Source organism: Caloenas nicobarica, chromosome 1 (genome assembly GCF_036013445.1).
Source record: "Caloenas nicobarica isolate bCalNic1 chromosome 1, bCalNic1.hap1, whole genome shotgun sequence".
In the NCBI taxonomy this organism is placed as follows: domain Eukaryota; kingdom Metazoa; phylum Chordata; class Aves; order Columbiformes; family Columbidae; genus Caloenas; species Caloenas nicobarica.
In genome coordinates this window covers 124,025,314-124,039,322 of record NC_088245.1, presented here as the reverse complement: position 1 = coordinate 124,039,322, position 14,009 = coordinate 124,025,314, and the positions used below count along the sequence as shown (strand labels likewise).

General features: G+C 37.2%; 1 protein-coding gene across 6 annotated transcripts in view; it reads left to right on the top strand.

Moving 5' to 3' along the window:
• ITSN1 (intersectin 1) overlaps window positions 1-14,009 on the top strand; it is a 144,595-nt gene that overhangs the window by 86,351 nt on the left and 44,235 nt on the right. For all 6 annotated transcript variants that reach the window (XM_065652341.1, XM_065652334.1, XM_065652321.1 and 3 more), the window contains 5 exons: window positions 2,049-2,293; window positions 3,956-4,115; window positions 4,937-5,142; window positions 5,825-5,907; window positions 8,517-8,683. In XM_065652341.1, the coding sequence (XP_065508413.1) occupies window positions 2,049-2,293; window positions 3,956-4,115; window positions 4,937-5,142; window positions 5,825-5,907; window positions 8,517-8,683 (861 nt within the window). The remainder of the gene's footprint in view (window positions 1-2,048; window positions 2,294-3,955; window positions 4,116-4,936; window positions 5,143-5,824; window positions 5,908-8,516; window positions 8,684-14,009) is intronic.

The window sequence follows — 14,009 nt, the reverse complement described above, 5'->3', positions numbered from 1 at the left end:
AAAAGAGGGGTGTGGGATACAAATTACAATAGGAGGCAGTCAAAGAGTCGATAACTGGCCGAAGACAATGCTATCTATCAGCAGCTCAAATGAGTAGTTCAGGGACAATCAGAAGCAGAAGTTTTGCTTGGGTTTGTCACTTCTATGCAAAAGAATGGTCGCACCTCTAGTCCAGAGCAACTAGTTTGCACCATTGCCACAAACAGATTTCTTTGGCCACTAATGGTTGTGGTGTATGTGTTTTGGTGGTGGTGTGTTATTTTGGGTTTGTTTTTTTGGTGGGGGGGGGTCGGGGAGGGGATTGTTTTAGTTTTGTTTGGTTTGTGTTTTTGGTTTTTTGTGTGCATGTATGGGTTTTTTTTTTTCTCCAAACAAGCAGCTGATTGGATTATGTTTTGTTAAAATTGATAAAATGAATTCCTAGGTGTGTTTCCAACTATAGAAGCATCTAGCTGAAGACACTACTATATGCTTTTTTTGTATAATGTCGTATACTGAAAAGTCCTTTGACTGAACAGGGTGCTATTTCTTATTCCTTAGCTCATGAAGCATTCTCTTATCAACAAATCCCTCACATTGATAATGAATTTTTAGGAAATCATGTCACATGATTTAGAAGTACAAATGTAAGCATCTCTGACTACTGTGATGTTATCTGCCATAGTCAACTCTTGAGTTACACTGTTGTTTGAAACTCTTATGTATTTTGAAAAACTGATTGCTACTGGCCTAAACAGATGGGAGAAAATCTTGCCAAAAACCAGCCAGTGTGTAGGGTTGGCCATCTGACTTTTGATTACTGGCCTGGTTTTACTGCTGACTTGGCCATTGCTGGGCAATCTATAGCTGTGCACAGCAGATCCTTTTACAAAGTAGGTGTTTATTTACATGTCAAAGGTGTAAACCATATTCATATGTAAGAGCTTGCTTGAAAACTGAGATTCTTTTGACCTATCGAAGAGATTAGATAGCGAGAACACCCAATTTAACAAGATTATTACCAAATGCAATTATTGTCTTTTTTTCTTCTAAAAAGTTTCTGCAAGTGACATGGCCTTGGAGGTATTTAGCCACCATAGCAATTCACCAGGGGTGGCAACAGGGAGTTGCTTTTCTTCTGCAATTCTTGCTGAATGGGGTTAGTTGCAGCTCACAGAATTTGAACTGAGCACTTTTGTTGAAATAGCAGACCAAAACAGTAGTCTATCAGTAGAGCTTGGAGAGCAAGTGCGAAATGTTTAAGAAAAGTTAACAGGAAAGTGTGAAATTTGCAAAATCATAGCTTAACATGATTATAATCATCAATAAGTAAGAAATAAAATACAGCTGCAAATAGCCCTGTTTCATCCAGTCCTTTATAGCTTGGCAAAGATACCAGAGTGAGGGGAAAGAACAGAGGCCTGCAAATTTATGTGTGAAAATTTACCATGAAATTGTTTTGTATAAATACATTAGCAAATCTGTGGATTTGTTTCGAATTGTTCGGTGGATGTTGTTTTCAATATGATGTGATTTTTTTTGTTGTATTTTCTGCAAGAGAAAATCTAGGAAAACTTGTTAAAAACTGCACTTGGTATTAGTTAAACCAGAAATATCAATATTTAAGGCATTTCTCTAGAACTGACTTCTGCTAAGTGTGCTGTATTATGAGAGACTTTCAAGCAACTGCTTAAAACCCCATGCTTGGCTTATGCACTAGGACTGAAACATAACTTTTTTTACCTCATCACCAAGAAATCCTTTTGGTTTTGGCTTGAGGGGGAGGTGGGAAAACCGAGCCACCAAGAATTGCAAAGCGGTATTGCCGTGCAAAATGTTCCCTTATCTATTAATACACCATAGAAGCAATAGCTGTGAATGGAATCCTCCAAAGGTAAATTAACTAACAGCAACAAAATTCTACATAGGTAGAAATTGTCTTTGCAATGAAGGTGTCATGTCTCTCTAACTCGAGAAAGTTTATTACTGTGGATGAGATGGATTTTTTTAAAGTAAAAATTCCATTTGTATGTTATGTTTCTTAACTTTCTAACGTAATGCATCTACAGGTGGATGAAAGCCAGACTGGAGAACCAGGGTGGCTTGGTGGAGAATTGAAGGGGAAAACTGGATGGTTCCCTGCAAACTATGCGGAGAAAATACCTGAAAATGAAGTTCCAGCTTCTGTAAAGCCAACAGTTGAGGCGACTGCTGCACCTAAAGTTTCTGTGCATGAAACCACTACGTCGCTAGGAACTTCTGCTTCTATAGAGTGCACTACAACTGCCAATAACTGGGCAGACTTCAGTTCAACGTATGTTTGGGTAGTGATTATCACCTTAAATGTTGTGGAGTCCTTTTCAATCGATTTGACTGTGGTGGCAGTTAACACAGAATATCAGGACTGCAAAATAAAAATAGCTTGTTTGAAGTTAAATATTTTTTCCATAGTAAACAGTTAAAATCACGGCACTGTGAAACTTTAGCCATGTTGCCATCATATCTGCCTGAGCAATGTAGAAAGAGGCATCACAAAAAGGAGACATTCCCAAGTGAGGATAGTGGCATGATGGAATTCCCAAATCCTTCTCTTAAATTAGTTGACAACAAACCTCACTGAAAGTTTCCAACTTGGATTATGCAAAATATGGTAATATGGCAGAGTTAACAGGAAAAGATGATTTATTATTTCCTTACCACAACATTAATAAGGCTGATAAAAGTAGAACATGTGCCCTTCCTTAGATATCTTGTTAGATCAACTCAATGCTCTGTGCAGTATTATCAGCTCTATGTAAATAGGGTTGGGTAAGCAATTGTCTTATCTTTTGATCATATAACATGTTTCTATAAATTAAAATCTAAATATCTTAGTACAATATTACAGTACATAAGATGTTCTACTACAAAATTTTCATCAAATAGGTCACAATAGCTTTTCCAATTATTTAAGCTCTTTCTGTTTCATTACAGTCATTTTTCTGAGGGGAGAGGGTAAGACTAAATCCTGAGCTTCCTGGAGATGTCTGGCACATACTGGATTTTAGTGTTTTGAATAAATCATACTTTTGACAAGGCTGGATATACTCTAGCTGGATAATGCATGCTTTCATGCTTTTCATAAAATTTAATATTTGATTTCAATACAAAGCGAGCATTTATACTATAATATTGTCCTTGCCATAATGTAGGGCTTAGGGATGGTTGTGGCCTTTGGACGCTATTACAATCTGTAATAAGCGGACAACAATTGATTACTCCAACTAATAGCACAAGCAACAGGCAAAGGAAACTTAGGTTTAAGAGATGTGCTTTGTTTACACTGCTAGAATTCATGGGATTTTGTTCATTTAAGTTGGTATTTGGAGGCAGAGATGTGGATTATGAGATTTAGGAGGCATTTTAAAGGATAAGAGAGAACATTAAAAGGATAAGATGTTGCCCAAAACTCTAAAGAGCTGAAAGAAGTCAGCAAGAAATAATTTTAAGTAAAAGGAAAAAGGTAAGGATTTCAATGAGTAGCAGCAAAATTATGTATAAGGGAAAGGGATGTGAGAGGTCAGTGACATGCAGGTGCGAAGATTTCAAACCAGTTTTGAAGAGAATGATTGGGGTTTTGTTTTTAAGTTACCACTTTCCACTGTGTATAATATAGACTGCACTACTTGAACTTCTGTTGTATTAGGGCACAGCTAAGAAGATGAAACTAAACTACAGGAACAGCTGGCCTTAAGTAACAAGGGCAATCAACTGTATTTAGAGATCGAATTTTTAAGATAAATTTATTGTTAGCCTATATTTGATTGCAGTACTTCCACCTGAGAGTTATGATGCTCATGGAATAGTCAATTAAAAGAAGTTAACCTAGAATGTAGAAATTTTTTTCTTCACAATCTTCCTGCATTTTTTCATTTGGTCGAAAACAGTAGGAATTATGTTATTCTCCCTCTTTTTTTTTTTTTTTTTTCTTCTCCAGATGGCCAGCGACCAGTAGTGAGAAACCGGAGACCGATAACTGGGATGCCTGGGCAGCTCAGCAGTCTTTGACTGTTCCTAGTGCAGGGCAGCTGCGGCAGCGATCAGCCTTCACTCCTGCCGCCGTTACAGGGTCATCTCCCTCTCCTGTCTTGGGTCAGGTGAGCACCTATATTTCTTAAAAGTGTTCTGACCTGGCACAAATGTTTGGAAAGCAAAGTATTAACATTGACCATCCATTAAAACAGTCCTCTGAGACAGGTAAACTATTTCAGTTCTGAGTGAACATCCATTTGCAAAATGCGTAGCAGAATTTAACATGAAGCAGTTTCTGTTCTGCTATTCTGTGCTGGCTTTTTTAGGCTTTGGTGGTCCAGTCTTAATGTTTTGGCAGGATGTCAGTTTGGGGTCACCTCCATGGGGTTTTCCAGAATCATGTGGTGGTAACCTTCACTCCAAAGTGGATTATGTAGTTAAGTGGGGAATAGCAATGTCGAAGCTTCACATCAGATGAATTCCGTCCATCTGTTAAGGCATTTGCTTTTCCTCAGCTGAACAACATACTGTTCTTGTAAGCTAATGCGTTCTGAAAAATGCTAAATATCTTCCAGGAAAAAAAAAAAAAAGGAATGTACAGGGAATAATTTGCAGCAAAGCATTATCTTCTCTAAAGTTTAAGTTCTGCCAAAATAGCTTCATGAAGGTTTATTGTATGTATGTCTTAATTGTAAAACTTTAACTTGTTAAGCAAAACTCCTGATAATCTGGCATTGTATTGATTATGTGTTAACAGAGAGAAATTTAGGAGGACTGTTAATGTTTCTGGTATTACTTTGTAAGTTTAATTGACTTATTTTGCTTTATGCAGTTGAAGGAAAGTCTATGTGTTTTGGTGCTATAAGAATATAATTCCTTAAGCAGCTTTCTTTATGAAGGTGGTGCACGACTGACTTCTCTCTCTCTTTTTTTCAAATTGCCTTAGGGTGAAAAAGTGGAGGGGCTTCAAGCACAGGCTTTGTATCCTTGGAGAGCAAAAAAAGACAACCACCTTAATTTCAACAAAAATGATATCATCACAGTTTTGGAGCAGCAAGACATGTGGTGGTTTGGAGAGGTTCAAGGACAAAAGGGGTGGTTTCCTAAATCATATGTGAAGCTTATTTCAGGCCCCATTAGGAAGTCAACGAGGTATTTTATTTGCTTTTACTGTACTTTACTTCTATACTGTAATAGTTAAATATGAAGAGTAGCACACTTGAATTGTAAAGTTTAGGATCTACTCTATAAAAATGCCTTTTTTTATATTACTCTCTTGTGGGGGGTTGAATTCCAACCCTTGTAATTTGTGTGAGGAATAAGAAAAGTGACCTCAGTTCTGCTTGGGTCATGCATCACCAAAAAAAGACCTAATGCTTAATGGACAGTCTTAATTTTATGTGATTTGCATGTAAAAAATGAGTGTATTGAATTTTATGAATAACAGCTATGTAAGTCGTAGCTTATCTTCCTGCAAAATGAAAAGGTCTACTTCAAAACTTAATCACTTGGAGAATAAAACAATCAAAATCTGGTTCTGTGTAATCTGAAGGTAACATTAACATCAGTAATACAAATGGGAATGATTTTAGGCTTGTTTTTTTTTCTGATGTAGAAGAGGAGGTGCAGAAACTTTTGTATTTAAGGTAGTTAACCAAATGTAACCATGACTGGCCATTGTACTTAAAAGCTTTAATTTGCACATTTACTGTCACTTCTTTTAAAATACAGGGAATTGTTTATGGATAGATACACGCTGTTTTTGGTTTTTAAAAAAGCAATATTTTTTCTGAACAGATTTAATTTCTTAAATAACCGTTATTTTCTTCCAAAGCATGGATTCTGGTTCCTCAGAAAGTCCTGCTAGTCTGAAAAGAGTAGCATCACCAGCAACAAAAGCAACTATGTCAGGTGAAGGTAAGCATTTAAAACTGAATGGCATTAATAGTATTTAACTATGTAATTAAATAGAATAAGTTTGCTTATTACCAGAAACAAGCTTAGAATCAGATCTTAGTGTTTTAAGATAGGCCCTGTTAAAATTGAAGTGCCAATCAATTTACCTTTAGAATGACTTAAAATTACTATAGTAAGAATTTATATATATTGTGTATATAGAAGAAATAATTTCACATGCCATTAAAACATCTTCTGTAGTTTGTGCTGTTTCTTGTGTAAATATTTTGGTAACAATTCCTGAACTGGAATGGATTTTTGCGGAGGGACAAATAAACACATCTGTACCTGTACTTCGAGATGTCAGGAATTATTAATAAATGTCTCAATGTCACCCAAAGTTCATTTCCGATGTTTCATCGAAGCTCCTAATTAAAGAAATTACAGTCAGTTATAGAATGTTGTGATCATTATGGTCAAGGCTACCCCTCATTTTTAAAGATGGAGCCTGGGGCACAGACGGGTAGTTGTCAGGCCTCTGAAGGATTTTAAAACACTTGTGTTCCTGGCTGCTACCACCCTTCAGCTGGAGGTTCACCAACTGTATGGGTGCTCTTAATCCACTTCAGTGCAGCGTAAGCTGGCTTAATGTAAATCCCAGTCAAAGTAAATCAATGAATCTAAATATAGGTTACAAATGATCATTTGTATATAATCTCCACAGCACACCTTACGTTTTTTAACTACGGTTCTACATACAATTTTAAGTGAAAGAGCCTCTTTGATTACCGACATATTTAATTTGCCAATGACATGAGCACTACAGAAATTAAAAGGAGGTCCATAAAGGTCCATGCAACAAGGGAAGTGAGATAATCAGTTATTTCAAAATACAACTAGTCTTGCTAACTATATATTTGAGGAGAAGCAATTGTATGAATGCTAAGGTGTTTTTTGTGAAGTATGAGATATCTCAGGTTATATGGTTGTATTAAAAAGGAAGACAACTTTTTAATAAAACATTTCAGAAAAGCTGTATCTTTAAGAAGTAATAAAGCATGGTGTATGGGAATATAGCACAAGATTGGCAAGGAGTTAGTTAAATGTAAATAAGCTCAAGTGACTTGCACCTGTCTGTAGAAAAAGCACATACATCACACTAATTGTTTTACCGACCCTGTGTGCTTGATGAGTAGAACCTCTGCGTTAGGTAACATAGGCCTGTGAGAAACTCTGGGCACCTTATCACTGAGATTCCTGCTTTGTTGTGAGCGAGAGCAGGAGGCTGCGCCTGCCTGAAGTCTTGAAATATAGGCGAGCTCAGCAGGCCCAGTGATCTTCCAGCAGGGCTGAACTTACTAGTGCCTGCGGCCCCGCTTGTGTCACCTCTGCCTGGCTGCTTAGGTGCAACTTAGGAGATCCCCCAGTAGACACGTAACTAAAATAAAACTTGCTCTTTGCAATGCATTCGTGGCCTCTGGCTCTTCTTGCGACGTGCCTGCATATGTATACACACATGGATTTAGCATCTTATGTTACATTTAAAGGATTAAAGAAAAATTCTGTGTGTATAGCATGCATTACGGAATTTAATGTGTGTGTTTGTGTGTACATATATGCAGATAGGTGTTTATGTTCTTCATCTGCAGTTGTCAGACAAACCATGTCCTAGCTTTCATTAAGGGTAGTAATTGTGGTTTGAATTCTTGCTAAACTTCCCTGAGCTAAGCTTTTTGGTCAGATTTGGTGTTCAAGCAAATAGAACAATTGCCAGATGCACTGGATTACTTGAACATTTTTGTTACATATGCATGAAATTCTTCCTCAAATATTGTCAACTGCTCTTAGGTCCAGAACCGGTCCTAGAAGCAGAGGATGTAATCTTCAGAAATCGGTTTTGTGCCCATATAAAGTGTGATAGTGCTCAGTTAAATAAGAATGTATCGAGTTGTTTAGAAAATGTTACCGAATTGTCTGAAATTCTTCTTTGTAATCAGTTATGTAAAATTTTTTTCTGTAGTTCTGTGATTGAATTATGCATTACATTTCTCAATATCAGTCTACTTTAGTGTTTTTGCACTTGAATACTAAGTAGTTGACTGTGTTTTAACAAAACAGAACACATTCAGGCTTTGTCTTAACATTTCCCAGCCATCTGTTGTGTAAGATGCAATGAGATGTGCGCCCTTCATGCAAACTTCAAGTAATGAAAGAATTCATTGTAAAGGAGAGCCAAACAGCATATGTAAAATAAAGACTGTATCTACAGATATTTGGATGCTAAGACTTTCCATCCCAAGACTGAAAACTCTAGTCATCAGCACAAAACAGAAACCATTGGGAAACATGTTTTCAGAGTATTTTCTGATATAAATTAGTAATTTTAATTATACTAGCAAATTATTTTACCAAAAAAAGTCCCCCAGAAGCAGCATTTTGATAGATTGCATTTAGTTCTGATAGATATCATTTTATGCATTAAATATTGAGTTTTCTATTAATAGCAATTAAAAAATTGTCTTTTATCTAGCCCATGAATAGACTACATTACATTAGTTAGGCTTTGCAAAATATAATTGAGCAGTTTTTCAAGTGTTTTCCCATGTTTTGTATTTATTTCCCTCTTACAGAGTATATTGCTATGTATACTTATGAGAGTTCTGAACAAGGAGACCTAACTTTTCAACAAGGTGATATGATTCTTGTGACAAAAAAAGACGGCGACTGGTGGACAGGAACACTGGGTGATAAATCAGGAGTTTTCCCATCTAATTATGTGAGACTCAAAGATTCTGAGGTAGAGACATATTGAAATGTTGTAAAGTTGAGCTGGGGAGGTATGTTTTATTTGCTGTTGTAGTGATCGTTGCAAGCCAGTGGTTCGTAAGGGAATAAAAAAAAAAGTTTTGCAATTCTACCAAATGTGAGATTGGAAAAGGAAAACAATAGTTGCATTTTAGAACATAATGTCATAAATAACTTAGTGGAGCATATATTAATAGTTAACTTAGCAGTTTTGTAGAGACAAATCAGAATAACTATGACTATTTTGTTCCCCAGGTAAGTTTTTAATGACTGACTTGTATCTTACTGCCATTATTTTAAACAAAGATATAGAGAGTAATATTTCAGTCTATTATCTTTTTTTTCCCATTATCATTTTCTTACAACCAGGGAGAACAAGTTTTGTAACAAAACAGCTAACTACTACACTTATTTGAAAGTTCTTGACTGAATAATAGAGTTTCTGTTTCATCTGATTTTTTTCCTGGAATAATCTGTTATAACATGTCTGTGTTACATTTTTTTTTCTTTCATTTTAGGCATTCTAAAGAAAGGTGTTTTCTCATTTACATTCCTCACCTGTTTGAGAGGATAATTCAGCTACTAGTAGGAATTAGCTTACAGTCATAGTGGAATACAATACTAATCTTTTGATGAGAAGGAGTTCTTGTTTTGTCTCTAAGAGTAATAGGGGTTTTAAAAGTAAATAAACAAGTAAAAATTACTGGATTTTTTAGAAATCCAGGTGATAAGGCTTTCTCCAAAAATCTTGAATTCTGTGTGTGACACAACTCAATGAAAGAGTGTGTCTACATTGCAGAGCTTGAGCAAAATCACTTCTTAAAATTATTTCTGTTGGTGGAAAACCCGAAGAATAAAATCTGCAGTGAAGTATGTAGCTGTCAAAAGCCTTTATATAATAATTTTCTGGAGAGTAGAGAAATTTAAATAATATAATCTGAGACAGGATTAAAAAAAAGTAATTGATATTTAGTATTGCAGTCCTTAAAATAAATAGTTCTGTCATATTGCTTTCAGAAACATTTTAGAAAATTTTCTCATCTGTATCTTGCATCACGTAACCATTTTCCTAGTACTACTAGTTTGAAAACTTATCAGCCTTATATTGGAGAAGTCCTGTCCCAGTTTTGATTAGCTATTCTGTTGTGAGGTACACTTTTCTGTGTACATTAAGAATGTAGTTTCATAGAACAGAATAATAGAATCGTTTAGGTTGGAAAAGACCCATCAGATCATCGAGTCCAACCATAAACCTAGCACTGCCACGTCCACCACTAAACCATGTCCCTAAGAACCTCATCTACATGTCTGAAGTACTTCCAGGGATGGTGACTCCACCACTTCCCTGGGCAGCCTGTTCTAGTGCCTGACAACCTTTTCCATGAAGAAATTTTTCCTGATATCCAGTCTAAACCAATCTAAACTAATCTATCCTGGCACAACTTGAGGCCATTTCCTCTTGTCCTAACACTTGTTACTTGGGAGAAGAGACCAACACCCTCCATGCTACAGCCTCCTTTCAGGTAGATGTAGACAGCAATCAGGTCTCCCCTCAGCCTCCTTTTCTTCAGGCTGAACAGCCCCGGTTCCCTCAGCTGCTCCTCATCAGACTTGTGCTCCAGACCCCTCACCAGCTTCGTTGCCCTTCTCTGAACTCTCTCCAGCACCTTAATGTCTGTCTTGTAGTGGGGGGCCCAAAACTGAACACAGGAGTCAAGGTGGGGCCTCACCAGTGCTCAGTACAGGAGGACGATCGCTTCTCTAGTCCTGCTGGCCACACTATTCATGGTATAAAACAATCATATGTAACTCAAAGTGAGCACAAATATGGTCCTACCTGCCACGCTTTTGCTACACTGTCTTTCATCTACCCTGTTAATAAGCCATTTCAGGACACTAAGCAGTGCAGAAAGCTAGTCTAGCAGAAGTAAATACATACTTCTAAGATGCTACTCTAAATCAGCTCAGCAAGGGTTAGAAAAATGGCAGTACCAGAATTCATATGGGAGGAGAATAGTGAAGGAGGCAAGATTGCTTCAGCATGGGCTTAGATTAGCTTGAGCTGGTTTCGAACTGCATTGTTAGCTGGCTTTTGTGTTAAATGCTTCATTTTAGATCCAAAACATACCTTATGCTTAGTATATCGTTTTAGATATGCCTATGCTCATTCCTACCTTTCTGTTGTGTCAATTCGAGTGACTATGGAGCAGCAGATATAGCTAGATCAGGTCCCAGACTAGAAGAGAAGTACTTAACGGTTTAGTTGGTAGAAGCATTGTAGCTGTAGCACTATGGAGCCCATCGCAGCTGGCTATCTTGTCTTTTTGGCAATTAGAGTAAATTTTGTACTGTAGTAAGTTGTGGTGTTGGGCAAGGCATAGGTTTACCCTGACAACAGAGCTCAGTGAAAGTCCAGACAAGAAATTCTGAACTCTATGTCCTCAAGTCCAGCAGTTTGATTCTCGGCTGAGTGGTACAACATCCCTTCGGTTGTGGCAGTGGAGGTGTTTGTAGGTTTGTATCAGGGAATTTACCTGGTTGAGAAAAGCACTCCTTTTTGCTGTCCCGGATGTGGATTATAGTTTGGCCCTTCACATAAATTAAAAAAATGGCTGCTTGCCCCATGCAGGTATAGGAGCAAGTGTATGGATAATTGCCTAACCTGTGGAATATATTGTGATCATGAAACTGTACCCTAAGTATTTGTATATTACCTGTAAATTCATATTGTAGTTGATGAGTAGGAACTTGCACTGTCAGCCTCCTAAAACCATGTGAGGCCTGTTTCATAGGCAGATAGTAATAGTTGCTCATTAGTTAATCTTGGCTACATTATTGTTAATGTTAAGTTTCCTTTGAATTTTTGTGAAGGAACTGGTTTTGTTTTCTCTTAAGATATTCTCAACAGAGCTTAGTCTCAAAGCCTGGGAATTTGTATTTGGATGTACAGAGCTGCCTTTTGTGTGCCTTTAAGGACTGGATGCTTATCCTGCCTAATGAGATATAGGCACACATATTGGCAATTGTTCTTTGTAGGGAACTCAGAAATAGACATTTAAAACTGAAAACTACTTTTATTATAAATAGATAGGTCAGTTTCTCTGATCTCAACTTTCTGGGGTTGAAACAGCTAAGTTCTCAAAAAAAAAAAAAGTGCTCCAACTGCCCTTTTTGCTGGTGAAAATCACATCTTCAGATAAAATCTTGATGACAGAGGGAGAAAAAAGCACAGAGCTCATGGAGATCTTGATATCCGGGATACTTATTTTCATAAAGTGATTCATAAGCCCCACAGGACATATTTCTTGTTCCAAGTGGATAAGTGCCATTACACGTACAGTGTTTTGCTATTCAGCTTGTTCACAGAGCCAATTTTTACAAAGGGTTTCACAATAGTGGTTGGCTGTTAACTTTCAAATGTGCCACTGTGCTTGGACAGCTGGCTTATTGTGGAAAACGTTACTAAAAGAGTAAATTAATGCATTCTGCACTATTGACATTGGCCCAAAGGAAAAATAAGGCAGTGCTGATCTTTCGATAGCAGGCACAGAGTTTTAAGTAGTGGTTGAAAGCCTCGAAATATCAATGGTTTATGCATCAGAAGAATTTTTTTTGAATCTGTCCTTCTTTACATAGTCCCAGTATACCCATTCATCTAGAGTTGCTAAATTAAACTATTTCCTATTCCTTAAAGTTTTGCCTTATTAACAGGGTGAAAGTCTTGGTTCTTCAAATAAACAATGACACAGCTTCATGGTCCATTCTCAGAGTTTTCGTTAGATTGAGGTAGATGGATACAGATCTGTAGCAGGTTTTTATTCTACCCTGGCTTGCTTGAGACTAGTGATAATTACCTCTGCATAAGGTATGGAGCTCATATGGTGGACTTGGAAACAAAAATTTAGGTCCCTCTAGTTACGAAACTTTGCATAAGTGTTCTGAAAATAACAACAGTCTGTATTTAATCTGGATTCTAAGGGTCTTACTGTACAACACAATTGGCAGGTCTACTACTGTGTCTTATTGAATTAACAAAGCAAGTTCTGCTCTACTGTTTCACGACACTTTATCACTTGTCACAAAATGTCCTCAAATGCGGTTTATGTCTGAGGTGTACAAAAGGGTTACAGAAGGGGGCAAAGATACAATGGCACAGCCTGTTTTATCTGTCCCTATGCTCCTAATCTGGCAACATGGATGTTGACTAAGTGATATTTTGAAGGAATGTGTTTTCTGAAGGTCCAAAGAGTTGTTCTTTATAGAGGAGGGGGAGAATGTTTCTGTGTCAGAAATGCTTTCCAAAGCAGAATTAATTCCTGAAATTACCATATCAGTGTAAGTTGTCACCTTTGGTTCCACACTTTTTAATCTTCCTTACTTTGGACTGTTCATGAACTTGCAGTCACTTTGTCTGGACCATCTTCTTCTTGTCCCCAGACCTGAGCTTAGTCTTTGTATCTGATCTCAGCATGATGCTTTCCTGTTTCACTTTTTTTGTTAATATAGGTCATAGTAGTTGTAGAGAAAGATGCAGAACTGCAGAGAAAGAAAGGAACACAGAGAAGAAAGGAAGATTTCCTGGCCTTGTAGATAGTAACTATAATCAGTCTTTTACAATGACAAGAAAGCAGGACTGCGACAGCGGCATCCAAATATTTAGCTTAAAACATTCACTTTCCACAGTCTTTCCCAAAATTTAAGTTGCAAAATGTAAAAGAGAAGCATGTTATACTAGATGTGTGTAAGGTGCTGTAGTGCCAAATTAAAAACCAAAACAAATTCTTCCCATCCCCACTCTTATGTTCCAATACCAGTTAGAGCTGGTGAGGTGAGCAATGCCAACTCTGCTGGGTTTTCTGCTGTTATTAGATGGGGTTGGCTTGACTAATACAGTGTGATGAGGTGCTGTAGTTCAGTCTGAAGATCAGTCTTCTTTAGTAGCTTTTCTGAAAGATGTTCAGAACATGGATGTCTTAGAGCAGCTATGTAATCTTCGAGACAGAATGAAGATCGATCTAATAATCTATTTCATAGAGGCATTCAAAACCAATACACATTTTTTTAAATGGCCCTTTTCTCTCAGTTATTTAACTATTTTTTTTAGTTACACCTTGTATTCGTTTCTGCCAGAATCTCCAGGTTTTCAAAGCATCAAGTTAAATGGAGAATACTGAGGATGAAACATAGAGGAGTTAGGATTCTGTGGAAACCTTCAGGTCATTTGGTGTAGGCTTCAGGTTTGTAAGGAGGATCCTAAAGGAGAAGTTGAGGGGACTTGAGAGGAAGTGTTGTGACCCTTGCTTGAAGGCAAGAGGCTA